This window comes from Macaca mulatta, chromosome 12, assembly GCF_049350105.2.
Source record: "Macaca mulatta isolate MMU2019108-1 chromosome 12, T2T-MMU8v2.0, whole genome shotgun sequence".
Classification (NCBI taxonomy): Eukaryota; Metazoa; Chordata; class Mammalia; order Primates; family Cercopithecidae; genus Macaca; species Macaca mulatta.
In genome coordinates, this window is record NC_133417.1 from 26838345 (window position 1) to 26858572 (window position 20228).

The 20228-nt window shown below is 39.6% G+C and overlaps 1 protein-coding gene across 22 annotated transcripts in view; it reads right to left on the reverse strand.

Annotated features, from left to right (window-relative positions):
* ZRANB3 (zinc finger RANBP2-type containing 3) overlaps nt 1-20228 on the reverse strand; it is a 321989-nt gene that overhangs the window by 28050 nt on the left and 273711 nt on the right. For 15 of the 22 annotated variants that reach the window (XM_077956903.1, XM_077956894.1, XM_077956902.1 and 12 more), the window contains 5 exons: nt 17829-18243; nt 15462-15662; nt 11616-11707; nt 6268-6369; nt 4669-4811 (listed from right to left, as the gene is read on the reverse strand). In XM_077956903.1, the coding sequence (XP_077813029.1) occupies nt 4669-4811; nt 6268-6369; nt 11616-11707; nt 15462-15662; nt 17829-18243 (953 nt within the window). The remainder of the gene's footprint in view (nt 1-4668; nt 4812-6267; nt 6370-11615; nt 11708-15461; nt 15663-17828; nt 18244-20228) is intronic. The other 7 variants (XM_077956900.1, XM_077956895.1, XM_077956899.1 and 4 more) reach the window with 1 other exon arrangement.

The following is a 20228-nucleotide window of genomic DNA, read 5'->3' on the forward strand; positions in this document are numbered from 1 at the left end:
CTCTGGATTTCTGACCTGCTTTGGAGCTCAGCTATAACTAGTGATTAAACAATTGGCATCCTAAACATGACAGGGCTCCAAGTGAATTAGGCCTGCCTCTGATAAATGGTACTGGTAACCATAACAATGGCTGGTAATCTTGGCTTCCATTCACATGTAAAAGTGAGATATTTAAAAGCTGACTGCAAGCTCTGAGCTTGGATGGGGCCTGCAAACTGGTGGACATCACTGGCGGATAATCTGGTTGGAGACCTAGCCATTGCATTTGGGGGAATGCCCAAAGTCAGTTAACTATAGGTCTTTTTTCAGAACCATTCAATACTTTTAAGAAAGAAATCCTCTAACCTCCTGTTTAGGAAGTAAAATGTCGCTGCTGTCAATCTGAAAGCTGTCAATACCTCACTCTTTACTGAGCCTGATGTTTCTAGGTCTGGAGACTCTCTGATTCAGTTTCTCTAGAAAATAAATTGATAGGACAGTGTCTAACTGGTCCTCATACAGACTGCCACTCAATGCTGCTATTCAACAGCATATTTCACATTTGCTTTCAGAGATACATGGTTATTCCAAATTACTGAGACTTACTTTGGGTTCTGCAGCAAGAATCAGAATGCTTCCTGATAGTATCTCCCCGCTGCAGGTACAGAGGTTTCATTTTATGATGTTGCTAAGTTGGTTTCCCTGGGGGCCTCTCTCTCTCTGCCTCTCTATAATCAGTCACCAAGTCTCTAGACATACCTCCTTAATAGCTCTCTTCATTCTCTTTCCTGATTCCCATTGTAATCACTTAATATAGATCCTCATCATTTTTCTCCAGGTATACTAGAATAGTCTTTTAACTTGTGTAGCAGGCAGAATTTTAAGATACCCTCTAGGATTCCTGTCCCCAGGTTATTTAATCAATCATTAATTTAGATAATGCTATAAAAGGACTTTACAGATATAATTAGGTTACTAATCACTTTAAGATAGGGAGATTACTGAGTGGGCCCAATGTAATCACTTGAGCCCTTAAAAGCAGAAGAGGAAGGCAGAGAGATTCCAAGGAGAAATATGTAGAGGTCCGCGTGCTAGGACCACAGAGAGGGCTCTAGTAGCTGACAGTCCAGCTGACAGCCAGGAATAAACAGGAACCTCAGATCTACAACTGCAAGGAACTGAGTTCTGCCAACAATCTTAGTGAGCTTGGAGGTGAATTCTTTTCCAAGCTTATCAACTAGAGCCCAGCCAGCCAACACTTTGATTTCTGCCTTGTAAAATCCAGAGCATTACTAGAAAACTAGTAACAGCCAACTTGGACTTCTTACTTATAGAAGGGTGAGATAATAAATGTGTGTTGTTTTAAGCTGCTAAATTTGTGGTAATTTGTTATGGCAGCGATAGAAAAATGTAACTTATCTCCCCACTTTGAGTCTTGCCCTTTTTAATCTAATCTCCCAACTGCTGCTAGAGCTAAAAAATACAATGTATTTTTACATTTAGAATACTGCTGTATTCTAAAAACTACAAATCTGATTAATCTGCTGCTTGTTAACACAAGTTATATCCTTAATATATTATCTATATATAATTTTATAAATAACATTGTGTGTCTGACTTTGGTTTTATGAATTGACTTTTGCTTTTAAATCTGATCAGTCACCTTTCTCAGTTGGTACTTTAAGTGGTCATCCATGTCCAATGGAGAAGAAATAATAGGGCATATCTAGAAATAGCTAGAAATTCAGTTATGAAGAGAATTATGATCATGTGAGAAAGAGAAGGTCAACAAAGACTGGTTACAAAAATGAGAAAGATTGAGAGGACTGGAAGTATTGAGAAAAATAAAATAGGCATTGTGCTTTTTGATATATGTGTGTGTGTATGTGTGCACTTATGTGTAAGCATGTGTGTGTGGGTATATATATATATATAAATATGTAACACATATATTTTAAATGTATTTTTATAGAAAATGGCACATGCCCATGGGAAAAAAAATCAACCGTTACAGAAGACTTCAGGTCAAGAGTCCAAAACTGGCAACTTATAGATAAATTCAATTAGTCAAAGGGCTTTACTGTACTCATACAGTATCAATTTACTATACTCATACAGCATTTTAAATTTATTTATTCATTTTGAGACAGGGTCTTGCTCTATCACCCAGGCTGGAGTGCAGTGGCATGATCACAGCTCATCGCAGCCTTGACCTCCTGGGCTCAGGTGATCCTCCTGTCTCAGCCTCCCGAATGGCTGGGACTGCAGGCGTGAACCACCATACCTGGCTATTTTTTGGGTTTTTGTGGAGATAGAGTCTCGCTATGTTAACCAGTCTGGTCTCAAGCTCTTGGCCTCAAGTGATCTTTCCACCTTGGCTTCCCAAAGTGCTAGGATTACAGGTGTGAGCCACCATGGCTAGCCAGTATTTTTAAATTTCATTAATTTAATTTAATTTTAATTTAATTTTTGTTTTATTTTATTTTATTTCTGAGACAGAGTCTCATTCTGTCTCCCAGGCTGAAGTGCAGTGGCGCAATCATGGGTCACTGCAGCCTCGACCTCCAGGGGATCAGGTGATCCTCCCGCCTCAGTCTCCAAAGTAGCTAGGACTACAGGCATGCACCACCATGCCTGGCTAATTTATCTGTTTTTCGTAGAGATGGGGTTTTGCCATGTTGCCCAGGCTGGTCTTGAACTCCGGGCTCAAGAAATCTGTCCTCCTTGGCCTCCCAAAGTGCTGGAATTATAGGCATGAGCCACCATGCCCAGCCCAATATTTTATTTTTAAATCTGAATTTGAATGACTTCATGGGTTCCAAATCTGCCTGTTTGACATAGTCTCAGCCCATATCTCATCCTTTTCTAGTTTTATAACTGACCTCATTCATTGATTTGTGATTCTTGTTTTGTTTTTAGTCAAATGAGTTTGTAATCTTGGCATAAAGTATAAAGTCCCTACTACCTCCACAAATCCTCAAGTTTTATGCCCTAGAGCAAGATTTCTCAACAGTGGTAATATAGACATTTTGAAATGGATAATTCTGTTTTGGGGGGTGCAATCCTGTTCATTGTAGGATTCTCAGCAGCATCCTGGGTCTCTACCCACTAGATACTCCCTAGTCACATCCCTTACTTGAGACAATTTAAAATGTCTCCAGACACTACCACCCTAGGGGACCAAATTGCTCCCAATTGAAAACCACTGTCCAAGAGAAACCCGTGATAAAAATTTCTAAGGTATCCTTCTAGACAATTTCTATGTCAGTAATAGCAAGTTGTGCAAATAGTAAAGTTTGTGTCTCCATCCTTTTTTTTTTTTATAATTTATATCTACCTTTAACAATTTATCATAAGTATTATTCCTTGTTCTTACAAACAAATAAATGTGCTATATGCCATACTTTGAAACAGTGGAAAAGATTTTCACTATATGGAACTATCATAATTTATTTAATCAACCATGTTCTCGGTCCCTTGCTCCCCCCGCAAACCCCTGGATTTTTTTTCACCTGTGTGCATGGAAAAAGCTAGAGAAAGGAAACCTCTCTGACAAACTGATGAAATACAAGGATGAAGAGAGATTACCGGTGTATGGAGGCAGCAAGAGTTAAAGGGCTTTCTCTGCCAATGCTGCCGTTTGCTTTGTTGCTTTGCAATTTCTTTGTTTTGTTTTGTTTTGTTTGAGACAGGGTCTCACTCTGTTGCCCAGGCTGGAGTGCAGTGGTACAATCTCAGTTCACTGCAGCCTCAACCTCCCAGGTTCAAGTGATCCTCCCACCTCAGCCTCCTGAGTAGCCAGAACTATAGGAGTGCGCCACCTGGCTAATTTTTATTTTTTTATAGAGACAGGGTCTCCCTATGTTTCCTAGGCTGATCACTGAACTCCTGGGCTCATGCAATCTACCCACCCTGGCCTCTCAAAGTGTTGGGATTACAGGCATGAGCCACGGTGCCCAGCCTGCAATCTCTTTCAAAAGCAAGGACTGGGCTACAAAACAGCAGACCACTTTTCCTGATAATCCTTGCTTCATGCTAAGAAAAGAGTTTACAAAGAACGGGGATTTGAGATCACACACGGAGAGACTTGAATTGATAAAGATGATTGTGATGGCAAGGAAGGAAATCAAATGTACAGAGATTAGAAAGGAACCTGTAATGATAAGGGCAAAACAGTCACAAATATATGACAGTCAACCTTTCCTTTTATTTCATTTCTAATCATGGACCTGATTATAGTTATCTTCCATTACTTGGGTGGTGATGCATTCAAACAGAACCAGCTCCCTTGCTGCACAGCATCATACTCCCCCACAGCGGGGCCAAGCAGATGGGGTCCAGAGGCATGCTCTGATGTTCTAAGAGTAAAATGTATTCCTGTTGCTAATAAGTGTCCCAGGCTTGGCAGGTCATAGGTTGCACCATCCTGTGACTCTGGTCTTTTTGTTGATGAATGGGACTCATGGAGAGTAAGATCTGGACAACCTGATCTCTTTTAGCAGATTTTATCAAATTCACTAAACATATAATTATGTCGTTATGAAATAATATGGCTGTGATTTTATGCATAATTTTCTCATAACTCATCAGGATTTCATTAATAGTTCCAAAAGATGCCTCAGACCCTCCTGTAGAAAGAACCATGAAAAGTAATATAATACAAAATTTAAAAAAAAAGACAACTCATACCTTTTGGTGCAATTTTGTTTGGTTTGTTGCTTTGTGATCTCTTCCAAAGCAAGAATTGGGCTACAGAATAGCTGTCCACTTTTCCTGATTATTCTTTGCTTCATGGCAGTTAGACTACTCCATTCTCGAACAAATCTCAAAATCTGGCAGAAAATGAGATAATAAAAAGAGTTAACAGCTCACAGTCATCTTCCTTTGAAAGTGAGCCTATTTATAACATCAGAAAACTGCTATTTTGTTATGTCCCCCAAATAGGCTTTTGAGTTCCACAACCTAATGCTTTCTTCAATTTGACGCAATTTTCATATCTTTATTGTGAACTACCTACGGCATTCTCAAGAGATACTTTTTTTTTCTTTTTGATAAGGTCTTGCTCTGTTGCCCAGGCTGGAGTGCAGTGGCATGATCACGGCTCACTGCAGCCTTGACCTCCAGCAGTCCTCCTGCTGCCTTAGTTTCCTAAGTAGCTGGGACTACAGGCACATGCCATCACACCTGGCTAGTTTTTCTATTTTCTGTAGAGACAGGGTCTCACTATGTTGCCCAGGCTGCTCTTAAACTCCTGGGCCCAAGTGATCCTCCTACCTCACCCTCCTTAAGTGTTGGCATTACAGCAGTGAGCCATCACACCCAGCCAAGAGATCTTTTTCAATCCAAAGCTTCTCTAAAGGCATGTTTCAGGACATGCAGTGTATGCCCTTAACACACATAGATCAACAGTGATAATATGCTCATTGAGACCAAAAAAGGTCTGGAAGTACATATCCCAGCTGGGGTCAAGGCAAAACTAGGTGACAGAATGATAGTGCAACATCTGAGAATCGCTTTGTAAATGATGCCTAAGTTTTCACAGGAAAAGAAAATCAATAAATCTGGGACATTTTTAGTAGGGTTACCAGTCAAGTATATATAACTGGCTATTTTTTGGGACTCTGAGAATCAGGATTAGATTATTCCAAATAAATAGCTTACTGTTCCCTTTTCATTTAAAACAGGTATAGCTGACCTATGGGCAATGCTTCATTTCCACTCAAATGGTAAAAAAAAATAATCACCATTTTCTTGTAAAAATGGCACACAGCATGCTGGGTTAGCCCCTGCGCATGATGACCCTTCTTGGCAGTGAAGGAAAATCAACCACAGATGAGTGTTAAGACCTCCCTGGCAGGAACTTGGCCTGGAGCTGCATGCTGGTGCTTCTGCTAATGAATCAAGAATCACCCAATAAGGTATTATCTCTGCTCTTGGAATTTGTCATTGTTAGAACTTAACCTTAGTAGAAAAAATGTGATTCTAGCAGATACAAATATCACAGTTGCTAATCCTGTGAATGAGAAATTAAATAATGTGAGGATGATTCTATCCACAGAAACAGCAACTGTAGGTGTGATCATTTGCCAAGGAAACAGATTTCACATATATTCTTAGCACCGGGTAATTAATAGGCACCACCTAGACTGAAGAAAATGCAACCAGTGATTTGACTCTATAACATGACACAAAGTGCTTTTTTAAACTTAAACTCAAAATGATCATTAAAATTATTAAAACAAGTTTATTTAAAGTAAATAAAGCCATTTTATTTAAAACTATTCTTACCAGTGAGCGATTTTGTTTCAGCTGAAAGCTTGCTGGTAAATCTTCCCAAAGGTCTAATTTTATATCCAAAGGAATGAAATTACAGCTCATCTGTTTTCCACCCTGATGATAGATTAGGAAGACACTAACAATCCATTTTTGTATAGGCACTAGAAACTATTTTAAATGAAAATAATTATATTTTGACGCAATATGCCTAGTCTCCTAAAAGAAAAACTGAGGTGACACATTCTAGACAAGGGTCCACCAAAATGGCTCCTCTGGAGAAACTGTGAGCCAAGAAGGGGAGGCAGGCTCTCTACCACACTGGGTGCTTCCACTGCCCATGCCTACCCCAAGGTTATTGCCTTCAGCCTGGAATGCTTTGTTTACTGCTGTGTCATACTCTTTTCTATTGACTAATCTTGGAAATACGTATCAAAACAATAAAATTATACACTGCAAATTAACATAGAAGAATATTATATCCTTGAAGTTAACAGTAGCACAACCATTCCCAAATTTGCAAATAAACTTCTTTATACTCACTGACAACATAAGTATCACGTCAAAGAAGGGTATCAAGGAATAGTCTGAATAACCTTCACCAAATGATAAGTCTGTCCATTGTTACAGGAACAAGGAAGTAAAGAGAAGGCAGAAAGATCAATTCTAGAGAAGTTACTTAAAAATTTGCTCCCCCAAAGCAATGTCACAGTATCAGTCAATGAGGACTGTCTGCCAATAGTACCACCTGGAGAGTAAGTGGAACTGCATTTAGGTCCCAACCATCGGTGCACAACATCCTGAAATCTTTTTTTTCCCTTTTTTTTTTTTGAGACAAGGTATCACTCTGTCACCCAGGCTGGAGTGCAACAGCGTGATCTCGGCTCACTGCAGCCTCAACCTCCTGGGCCCATGTGATCCTCCCACCTCAGCCTCCCAAGTAGCTGGAATTACAGGCACAAATTCTACCACACCTGACTAATTTTTTTCTATTTTTTGTAGAGACAGGGTTTCACCATGTTGCCCAGGCTGCTGGGCTCATGTGATCCTAACACCTTGAACTCCTGGGCTCAAGTGATTCTTCCACCTCAGCCTTCCAAAGTGCTAGGATTACAGGAATGAGCCACCATGCCCAGCCTCTGAAATCTTAAGGGTACAAAGTAACCACATACAGCGGTGCAGTAGAGGTATTTCCTTTATAAATGGGAAGAATCTCTCATACGAAAATCTACTTTATCAATAGTTGAACTCATATTCTCTCAGTTAAAAAAAAAAAAGTTACAGCTCCCACAATTACTTTAGAGAAAAACATACAAAAAGTACGCACTGATTAAAAATTTTGAGGCCAGGTGCAGTGGCTCACGCCTGTAATCCCAGCACTTTGGGAGGCCAAGGCGGGAGGATCACAAGGTCAGGAGCACGAAATGAGCCTGACCAACATGGTGAAACCCTGTCTCTACAAAAAATACAAAAATTAGCTGGGCGTGGTGGCACGTGCCTGTAATCCCAGCTACTCTGGAGGCTGAGGCAGGAGAACTGCTTGAACCCCAGAGGCAGAGGTTGCAGTGAGTCGAGATCCCGCCACTGCACTCCAGCCTGGGCAGCAGAGAGAGACTCCATCTCAGAAAAAAAAAAAAAATTGGTATGTAATTCTAAACCCTGATATAGACATGGGATTCTGGCTGAAATGAACAGTTCTAATACGACACAGGATGCTAAATGTCTGTTACTACTCTTCCTTTAAAGGGGTATCCTTTTAGGCCGTGAACTAGGAATTATTTTATTTTATTTTTATTTTTTTAGACAGAGTCTCACTCTGTTGCCCAGGCTGGAGTGCAGTGGCACAATCTTGGCTCACTGCAACCTGTACCTCCCGGGTTCAAGTGATTCTCCTGCCTCAGCCTCCCAAGTAGCTGGGATTACGGGTGCCTGCCATCACGCCCGGCTGATTTTTGTATTTTTAGTAGAGTCGGGGTTTCACCATATTGGTCAGGCTGGTCGCAAATTCCTCACCTCAGGTGATCCGCCTGCCTCGGCCTCCCAAAGAGTTGGGATTACACGCATGAGCCACTGTGCCCAGCCTTACTTCAGCTCTTTTAAGGTGAAAAGGAAAGCTTTCATTTCAGCTCTACTCTGGTTGTGAAAAGATATGTCAACAATTCATCTGCTCAGTGTCTTGTGTTTGGAAAATTATTTGGGTGATAACATTTTATGGTAAAGAGACATGTAAGTATTTAGAACAGTCATAAAACTATATTTGATACCATTAACAGAAATGTCAAGAAGAAGCAGGCTACTAGGCTGGCGGCAGAGCCTGAATACGGGTCAGCAAGGTGGTCGCTGTGGTTTGGTTTGGCAGCAGGTGCATTATACCCTCTATCAGGAGCCTGCAGTTCTCTGTCTGCACCCCAACAGGGATACAACACTGATCAGGTAATCCAAGAGGCAGAGCTTTCACTGTATAGAGTTAAAAAAGATTAAAGAATTTAAGGGCTTCTGGATTTCTGTGGTATGCTCTGCCTGGTGTTTGTCCTTTGGTTTTGTCTACCTTCAAGCCCCTCTTGGGACCATTTCTCTGTCCCTCTCCTGTGATGGTCTGAGAAAGAAGCATGGCCTAAAGCTCTCCCAACATGGGGGATGAGGGTGGCTCAGGCACTTAAACCTGCCTCAAGATGAATAAAGGAGTCACTGGTGCTCCCTGTAGCCTGGTTCACCATGTCAGAGGCTCCACATGGTAGATCAGGCTCCACACCTGTAAGAGGAGAATTGATTACTGCCTGGCTTGGTTCTTGGTGTCTCTCTCTCAGTTATTGTCCTATGCTAGAGGCTGCTTGGGGATGCTGGTATTCATGATCCTAGCCATCTCCTCCTAAGAGAAGATTATTACATGGTACACTATCTATCTATATCTATATTTGGTTTAGTAGAAAACCTGTAACGGAAAGTTTGGTCATCTCCAACATATTATCTTTTAAACATCGATATAATGGACCATGAGTTTTAAAAGTTTCAAATACTATCTTATTATACTTATAAAGATTAGAAATTTAAAACTTTAGGCCGGGCGCAGTGGCTCACATTTGTAATCCCAGCACTTTGGGAGGCCGAGGCAGGCAGATCACGAGGTCGGGAGTTCAAGACCAGCCTGGACAACACAGTGGAACCCTGTCTCTACTAAAAATAGAAAAATTAGCTGGGTGTGGTGGTGGGCGCTGCAATCCCAGCTACTCGGGAGGCTGAGGCAGGAGAATCGCTTGAACCTGGGAGGCGGAGGTTACAGTGAACCGAGATTGTGCCACTGCACTCCAACCTGGGTGACAGAGCTAGACTCCGTCTCAAAAAAAAAAAAAAAGAAATTTAAAATTTTAGGCCAAATAAAAGTATTAATAATCTATCCAGGCCATAGATTCTCACTTTCAGAAAGTCGTGTTTTCATACCAATAGCAAGATACTGTTTGCCTTTTCCACTCTCATTCTTTCACAAACGTATGGTGACTTTTTCCAGTGGCTACATGAAATGCTGTCTCAACAAACTAACACAGAGACAGATACCAGAATCCCACTGTTTTCCATTAAGACTTTAGAGAAAATTGCTCAACATGTAAAACAATGACAATCTTCTCACTAAATATTTTTTTGACTTGGAAAATATAATTATTTTAAATAAAAAAAGTTATTTATATAAATATATAATGGGTTTATTTATCTTAAAATATGCATTTCCTCACTTAAAAATAATTGTTGGCCAAGCATGGTGGCTCACGCCTGTAATCCTAGCACCTTTAGGAGGCTGAGGTGGCAGACTGTTTGAACCCAGGAGTTTGAGACCAGTCTGGGCAACACAGCAAGACATTCTGTCTCAAAAAAAAAAAAAAAAAAAAAAAAAAAGGGCCCTCTCTCTCTAAAAAAAAAAACAACCAAACAAAAAAATGGCCAGGTGTGGTGGCTCACACCTGTAATCCCAGCACTTTGGGAGTCTGAGGTGGGCGGATCACAAGGTCAGGAGTTCGAGACCAGCCTAGCCAATATGGTGAAACCTCATCTCTACTAAAAATACAAAAATTAGCCAGGTGTGGTGGCAGGTGCCTGCAGTCTCACCTACCTGGAGGCTGAGGCAGGAGAATCATTTGAACCCAGGAGGTGGAGGTTGCAGTGAGCCGAGATGGTGCCACTGCACTCCAGCCTGGGCAACAGGGTGAGAAAAAAAAAAAATAGAAAAATGTAATTGTTAATTATTCACATTTAAGTGAATAAATGAAAAAAAATTTTTTTTTTTTGAGACAGAGTGTCATTTTGCCGCCCAGGCTGGAGTGCAATGGCACGATCTTGGCTCACTGCAACCTGTACCTTCCAGGTTTACACGATTCTCCTGCCTCAGCCTCCCGAGTAGCTGGGATTAAAGACACTCGCTACCACACCCAGCTAATTTTCGTATTTTTAGTAGAGAGGGGGTTTCGCCATGTTGGCCAGGCTGATCTCAAACTCCTGACCTCAGGTAATCCACCCACCTCAGCCTCTCCAAGTGCTGGGATTACAGGCGTGAGCCACCACACCCGACCATAAATGAATATTTTTGAGAAGCTCCATTTTAATTTCAAATATAGTAGACATCAATAGATATAACCTATATAAACAAAAGGTCTTTGGGGTTCTCAATAAATTTTAGGAGTGCAAAGAGGTCCTGAGTCTAAAAAGTTTGGGTACTACTAAGCTAGCCTATGGCAGGAATCAGCAATCATCTGACACAAGCTTCCTAGCATTTACTCAACATGAATGGGCAGGTCTAGGCTTCTGTAAAGATGCTGCTGCTCCTGCTGCTGCAAGTGATCAGTGCAGGATTAACATTTATGGAGAGTTCATGTAGGCCAGGCACTGTCCTAAGTGCTTTACAGGACTCAGCTCATTTTATCTTTGCAACAAATCCTGTCTGCATTTTATTTTTTATTATTTTAACAATTTTTAATTTTTAAGGGTACAGAGTAGGTTTATATACTTATGGGATGCATGAGATAATTTGATACTGGCATACAATGTGTAATAATCACATAAATGGGGTAAATGGGGTATACCACATTTTACAGTTGAGGAAATTGAAGCACACAGCAGTTGAGTAATGTGTCCAAGATTACATACTAACAGATTTGAACTGAGGCAGTCTGGCCCTGAAGTCTATGTTCTTAAAGACTGTGTGGTTTTACCTCTCATTGTCTTTAGATTTAACACAGAAATTTGAGAATTAGCTTTAAGGAGGAAAATAACTAGATGCTTATCTCATTGTTAATAAAATTAAGTATCTCCACTGAAAAGTGAAAAAAGGAAGTCTTTTTTTATGTTTCAAGTTACAGACTCTGCATGACGCTTACCTTAGTATAGATGTGAATCCGGTCAGTATTCCTACTTGCACAAAACATTAAGGTGTCATACACTGGCAAAGTGTCTGAACTCTTCAACTGTTCTATTAAAGAAGACAAAAGAGAACCTGAAGGCTTATCTACTCTCTATCTAAAATAGCTTATTTTAATCATGTGTAGGTTAGAATGATGACAAATAGCTATATCAAAAATATCAATATATTTAACAAAAAGTAATTGTCTAGCCTTGAAATAAAACTACCACAGTAGGCCATTGAAGAGCATATCGGCTTATATGGTAACCAATTGTTTTACATTTTTGCTAATGACCTAACAAGAAACAAACAGATTCAGAATTAGCTGAAAAAATACAAGTTAGGTAGGCATAAGGAATAATTTCCACCAATAAGAGCTGTTATTGGTCTTGAAGTTTAGACTAATCTATTCCTTTTGCTAGAGTAGATTTGAGACTGAATAAGCACCATTTTGATTATTAGCAGCAACATCGCTATGTTGAGGGCCACTTAAATGCCTGATTCCCTGGAGCCTGGTGCCTGACATTCACAAAAGAAGATAAGTAGACAAGCTTCTTTTCTGATAATCTCTTCTTATTTAGCCCTTTCTTAGTCCTACTGTCCAATATATTTTGCAGGAGATACAGGATTATCAATGCAGGTCTAAATAATAATTAGAGTTAACATTTAGTGAGCACACACAATGTGCGAGGCACTGTTGTAGGTACATACAGTAATACCTTTCAGAAATAAATAGTGCATTTTACATAGGAAGAAACTGAGGCACGCTAACTTATGGTCACATGCCTAGTAAGAGGACATAAAACCTGCAAGCTGGCTCCAGAGTCTGTGCTCTTACCTTCTCTCACAGTTCCTCAGTGATCTTTTAAAGTACTTTCCCAGACCTAGAAGTCTATGATTTGTTTGCCATTCTACTTGGCAATGTCATCATACTATTATTTTTCTAATCAAGGCACTGACCACTTTACAAACCTGATTTATGAATTAGTCCCTTATTTTGTAAATTCAAAAATGTACTTTAACATCTCTGAAACTGGCATGTCTTACAGTCAATAACAACGATGGCATTTTACAATCATTGCTGGCCATGTGGCAGTTGTAAAACAGTTGTCTTTGCCTTAGTATGCATAAGCTGAGTCATAGCTGTAATACTATTGTCACTTCTACACTACACATGAGGTATATGCATTGTTGTTACTATATGTATTGACTTTATTACCTTTAAAATGTCTTTAAATTTTTTCACTATGATTTGGTATTGAAATGAAAAGTTATCATATATACCATAAAACTTGGATACAGACCAGGAAAGCATAAACTTGATATTAAAGGAGCAAATGTGTATCACTGGAGGAATAACCAAAATATCTTATTTTCTTGTAAAGGAATAATGGAGTGCTTCATGGTACCAAAGGAAACGAGAGCTCTGCAAATAGAGGAAGATGTCTTACATTTGGTTACTGAGATGTTCAAAAGGGTTGCCTATTACATGCCGAAGAAAGCAACTGACAGCAGGAGAAATTGCCAAATCCCTCAGAGCACATGAAAGAAATGTCAAAGCAACAGAGGATGATGTGGCCTGGTCTGGGCTAACATTAAGGTATTGTGTCATAGCTTATAGCTTAATTGGCAGTTTTCTTTGAAGAACTATGCATTAATGCTTAAAGATCAGAAGCCATTCTTTGATAAAAATAACTGTAACAGGCCGGGCGCGGTGGCTCAAGCCTGTAATCCCAGCACTTTGGGAGGCCGAGACAGGCGGATCATGAGGTCAGGAGATCGAGACCATCCTGGCGAACACGGTGAAACCCCGTCTCTACTAAAAAATACAAAAAAACTAGCCGGGCGAGGTGGCGGGCGCCTGTAGTCCCAGCTACTCGGGAGGCTGAGGCAGGAGAATGGCGTAAACCCGGGAGGCGGAGCTTGCAGTGAGCTGAGATATGGCCACTGCACTCCAGCCTGGGTGACAGAGCCAGACTCCATCTCAAAAAAAAAAAAAAAAAAAAACAAAAAAACTGTAACAATTCCAAATCAGTTGATATTAATTCTTGATAGCTATCAGCTATATTAGGGAACATATTTTTCTTTTCAGTGTTGCCATGAAGTATAAATTAATGATTTGAGACTACAGATAATGCACCTATGGTTATTCTTCCAAACTCCTGGAATTCCAGAGAGAACAAAACTACAGTTCTAGAGTAGTACATATCACTCTGGTTCTAAAAGAGCATATGTAGGTAGAATAAGCATTTAACATAGTGTGCTTCCTTTGTTTTCTGTTTGTTTTTCATTGAAATTCATGTTAGTGGAAAGATGTGAAGCATACCTCTTATGTGGAATTCTCAGCCCAATGATCTGAAAAGTCAAAAAAGGGAAACAGGAATAGGTAAGGGGTAAATGCTGGCATTGTCTGGAGTGAATGAGGCCAAAGCAAATTTCATTGGCAGAACAGAACTTCAAAGTGATTTCTTTTTTTTTTTTTTTTTTTGAGACGGAGTCTCGCTCTGTCGCCCAGGCTGGAGTGCAGTGGCCGGATCTCAGCTCACTGCAAGCTCCGCCTCCTGGGTTCACGCCATTCTCCTGCCTCAGCCTCCCCAAAGTGATTTCTAAAAAGCATTTGTAAGTACAAGCTAACATGTTTTCATCAAGAGACCAACGTACAACTAACAAGCCAATATTTCCCTGCCATAGATGAAGAGATCCATAGCCCCGTTGATGACAATTGCCAGGTGTTGGTTCCTAGTCTGCTATTTAGTTCACTGAGCCATATGCTGTCCCATAACCAGAGTTTCATCAGCACTTGAGAGTTTCTCACAGTAAGATAAAGAAAACTAGAGACACCAAAGAGTATAACCCACCTGAGTCTACACTGTCTACTTAAAAGCTGTTAAAATGAACAGACCTAAACAGATCCATTCCAAGACATTCTTTGGGAAGACCTTGAGGAGTTAGAAGGAAGGCTGAGAGAAGAAGAAAGGAGGATGCCTTGAGCTCAGAAATCCTTAAATGAACATTTCATTTTAAAGCTATGAGTCAGACTCTAAATTGTATTAGTGTTTAATAGCAACTAACTTAGAAGAAAAACTTCAACAGTCTCATCCCAACTATTGGGTTTGGGTTAATAAGAATATCAACCTGTATGTTACTATGGTCACTAAATGAGTAACAAGGAAAATAACCCAAAAGTACTCAGTCTCTTGCCAGCTGGCCCATAAATGATAGTGAAGTATGACATACAGGCTGGTATTTGCTAACCATCACAGCTATAAATAATGAAAGGAATCAACCAAAAAGTAAATAAATCTGAAACACTGTATGGTTGGCTCCAAATGCAGTCATGATTCATACAGTCTTGACATCATGTTCCCTAAAAACATTTTCTTTAAAATACTTTTAAAAAAATATGCTAATTAAGTGCAACCATTTACAACAATTTTTGTGTAAAGGATTAATGATATGCTAAGTGTTAGTTAATTATCTGTCAGTCTTACTGTTTTGTCCAAAGCACCTCCCAAATATCAAAACAACACCCTTACTGTGTGAATGAGCTAGGCTTGGTTGAGGCTGGGCAACAGGCCTGGTGGCAGCACATGTAGCTATTTATCGGTTTTGCTCTATGTGTAATGTCTGAATGCCAACAGACATACTCAGCTCTTTCAGCCATCTGGTGTTTAAGTATGTAGTTACAAATGGTTGGTATTTTTTAATATAAAAGAGAGTAAAAGGAACCTGGAACAAGGTAGTAATTACTAATCTAATAACAGTATTATGTGTGAAAGTATATGGTTATTACTTGGATGCTAGAAATGGAAACAAGACTTACCATTACCTTGCTGGGATGTAAGTCCATCTTCTTTCTCAATTTTTGATGTCTCTTCCTTGCTGTCAGCCAACTGGTCAGGTTCTGACTGTGCAAGGGCTTTTTTTTCACAGTCTGAGATAGTTTGAACCTTTTTGGAGGTGTCTTTCTGAGAATCATCCTCGTTTTTATCCTGGATATGGTTGAGGCTATCTATTTGCATAACTATTAAAATAAAAATTATTACAAAAATGTAATAATTTACATTTAAAAGTAAAAAGAATGTGACAGGTAGGTCTTACAGAAAGAAACAAAGTGAATAATGTTTATTCATATGTTCAAAACATCTATCAGGAGCCTACTATATGCCCAGTACTATTCTAGATGCTGAAGAGACAGCAGGAACAGGACAGAGAAATCCCTGCATTCTAGACTCCATTCTAAATGGCAGAGAATGACAATAAAATAAACAAATAGGTAAATAGTATATTTTCAGATAAAGACACAACTAAGGTTTTTTTTTTTGTAAGAAGGTTTTGGAGAGCACTCCTACAGCAAAAGTCATGAGGACCAAGCTCTGAAAGGAGTCCCGTTTGAGCTGAGAGCTGTTCATGGATCTAGGAAGCTTCGACTCGGGCCTATATTCTTGGTCTAAATATTCTAAATGTAACTGGAAGCCATTAAAGAGTTTTAGGCAAAGGAATAAAGGATCACTTTGGCTGCTGTGCACTGAAGGATCAGATTAATATGGAGACTGTTGAGGTCTGGGAGAAAGATAGTGGCTTTAGAGTAGGATGGTAGCAATAAAGATAAAGTGGTTGGAATCAAGATTTATTTGGAGGTTACCTGATGGGTTGAGTGTGGGAGGTGAGCAAGAGACCAAAGATACAGCCCAGGTTTTTAGCATGATGTAGTAAAGAACAGGGAGGAGAAGATTTGGGTATTAGATGTGGTAGCGGTAGAAATATAAATCTAATAATTATATTTTTATATATAGTAATATCACTGTTACATAGACTATCTATTTCTCTCTAATCAGACTTTCATATTCACAAAAGGTAGTTTTTATTTTTTTAAGTTGCTTGAGAGATTCCTTATTAAATCCCAGGTCTAGAAATTTTCATTGTTGCTCTTGGTATCACAAAGGAAAAATCAGAACTATAAAACCCATATTAAATTATGACTTTTGTTGCTAAATCATTCAACTTATACATTTTATGTGAACTGACATTATTTCATAGTCACAATAGAACTTATTTTTGTTGCCTGTAGCAGTTGGGAATTGCATGGAATCATGCTAATTGTGACAGAGATATTACATGGAATAAGCATGTGATTCCAATTTAGTTCACAGACAACAGGTGCCCACATACAAATATAACCACCACCCACATGGCAGACTTGTCAATTTTGGTAGAAGCACCCAAAGTGAAAGAGGGAAGACTCAGCTCCTCTCTACATTTTCCTTCAAATCAAAATTAAGACAGAGAGAAGAGCAAGGCAGGAGGAAGGAACTGCAATATCAGAATTTATATCTTAGCTGAGTCTTTGTCAATGCCAATATTTTGAAGAATTAATGTATGATGCAAAATTAGATGTGTACAATTATTACAAATGATAAAATAAAATGTGTACTTCCAGTTTCCAAAACTGTCAGCTTGGCATTTTTATTACTATAAAAATGCTCTATAGAATTGGAAACAAGAATACGGATGTATGACAACCATGGGTATTAATAATCATTTCAGAAACTAAACATCAGAAAATGGTATCCCATGCTATAAAAACATACTTGAGGTATATTTATGATTTCTAACTTTAAAATAATATGTTTTAAAAAAGAATAAACTCAAAAAAGCCAGACATCAAATCGGTTCACAAATGAAGACTGATCCATAGAGCAATTTTGATGCTTTGAAAAGCAAAAATCATGGCACAATGTATACTGACTAGGCAAAGAAGCGACATTACATTATTTTGCTATTTAAACATAAAAATAATCCACAATTTCTTAAAAACAAGTATTAGCTACAGAGGAGAGAAAATAGTAAGTCTATGAGTATAAGGCATATTTGCTACCATAGCAACAGAGCTTCTATTCCTGCCCACTGAATTCATATCCTGCTGACATTAATCAGAAATGTCCATTTGTGCCAAATTAATGCCATATCACAGACGTTTGGGGATATACATTCTTGACAGAACCAGGAGCTTTTCACATTCCACAAGGGATAAATTCATTCTTCACTATATGAAGCTCTTATTCCAATTTAAAAGCTAAAGTTGTGCTGAGTCACACTATCTGTGGATAACAGCAGTCTCTATAAGCACAGGTTATCTGAAGACACCACTAACAGCCCTTACCTCCATGGTCACCTTCTATATACTCACCAGCACTGCCTTGAGGATTCTCACACATTTCGCAATAAGGTAACACTGAATTATTGATATATGTGCAGAAACGACACTGCCAGCCCTCTACAGGAAAGGCTGGGGTGGCTGACTGGGCCTTGGCCTCCTGGACACTTTCCATGAGTGGAATTCTGATTTCCCTGGACTGGGATGGTATCTCTTCCGAGGGACTGCAGTGGTCATCTGAGGTGGCCAATTTCAATCTTTTAGTTTCAGGTTCAACATCACTTTCATAATCGATGGTATCTCCTGCAGCTGTTTTTGTAGGGTCTGATGACACTACAGTATTTTCCTCCTGGAATCTCTTTGATTCATCACAGGAGGTCATCAACTGTCTTTTTTTAGGTTGTGGTAAAAAAAATGATCGAATATCATGCTGTTTTTCTTTTTCGAACTAGGAAAAGCAAACAGTAGTTATCAAAGTAAGAAGCAATCTAATATGTTCTTCTTACATAAAAGAGCTTAACAAAATATTTTAATTAACCATATTGCCTTATCCTTTAAATACCTTTTGGAAATGAATTCATATATACATACATATATATATGTATGACTCTTCATATATACATACATATATATGTAAAACATATCCATGTACTTCCTGTGTCTTAACTTTTTTCTTAGCACTTATTGTGTGCCAAGCATTTTACATATATTAACTCATTTAATCCTCATGTCAGTTCTGTGAGGTCAATACTATTATTATTATCACATTTTGAAGGAGGAAACTGCAGCTTTAGAGAGGTAAGATAACTTGGTTAGAGCAGTTATATAATAAAAATATACTTAATACATTACCCTAAATGTATGTCAGGGGGAAAAAGGCAATTGTGTATTCAAATATTTCAGGACAATCAAGGACCTAAAAAAACGCTTTCACACCCAAGCTATAAACACAATGTTCATACATAATGTTATTCATATGAAAATGTTTTCTTGACCAAGAAGCATCTTGACCAGGAAGCTGTTAATTAGGCTGGGTGTGGTGGCTCATGCCCATAATCCTAGCACTTTGGGAGGCTGCAATGGCAGGATTGCCTGAGCCCAGGAGTTCAAGACCAGCTTGGGCAACATGGTGAAACCCTGTTGCTACAAAAAAAAACCCAAAAAACCAAAAAAAACCCCAAAACAAAAATTAGCCAGGAGTGGTGGCGTGCACCTGTAGTCCCAGCTACTTGGGGAGCTGAGGTGGGAAGATTGCTGGAGCCTGAGAGGTTGAGGCTACAGTGAACTGTGACTGTGCCACTGCACTTCAGCTGAGGCAAGAGAGTGAGACCCTGGGGGGGAAAAAAAAACAACAAAAAAACCTGTTAATTAGGACAGCTTCTTTAGTAGACACATTTTAATAATAACCTTGTTTTCAAGAAATGTATTTTTTTTAAGAACAGCTATACCATTGCATGTTTTTCATCTTTTCAATGTGTGAATCTCAGTTTCCTATTACAGAAAGTAGGATACCTGTCTCCATGGTTTATTAGCTACAGTGAGGGTAAATTAAAGGATTTAGTTTTAGAGGTGCAGTTGGGAGCTATGTTAGAAACACGCTGTGGCCGAATATATTTTCAATGATGGTCACACCAATTCTTATGTCATTTCATATGCTCTTCTTACAATGTGACACTGACATGCCTCCATTGAGAGGTGGGATCTATGTTCTTCTTCCTTGAACCTGAGTAGACCTTTGTAACTGTCTCACCCAACAGAATGCAGTTAAAATAATGCTGTGTGACTTCTTTTTTTTTTTTTTTTTGAGGCAGAGTTTTTCGCTCTTGTCGCCCAGGCTGGAGTACAATGGTGCAATCTTGGCTCACTGCAACCTCCGCCTCCCAGGTTCAAGCAATTCTCCTGCCTCAGCCTCCCAAAAGTAGCTGGGATTACAGGCGTTCACCACTACGCCCAGCTAATTTTTGTATTTTCAGTAGAGACGGGGTTTCATCATGTTGGCCCTCGTCTTGAACTCCTGACCTGAGGTGATTCACCCGCCCTGGGCCCCCAAAGTGCTGGGATTATAGGCGTGAGTCACCATGCCCAGCCGATGCTATGTGACTTCTGAGGCTAGGTCATTGAAAGTAATATGGCTTCAACTTGGCTGGCCCTCTGTCACTCCCTTTCTTTCTCTCTTGGGACACTTGCCTTGGGAACCTAGACACCATTGGTGTGAGGAAACCCAGGCCACATGGAGAAAGCCTGCAGTGTTCCAGTTGACAGCCCCAGAAAAGCTCCCAGGTGACAGCACCAATTGCCAGACACATGAGTGAACAAGCCTTCAGAGAAGTTATCAGCCCCTAGCGTGGGTGTCTTCCAGGAAAGGCCACAGTCATCATGGAGGAGACATGTCATCCCTGTTGTACCCTGGTTGAATCCTGCACCCATAGAAAC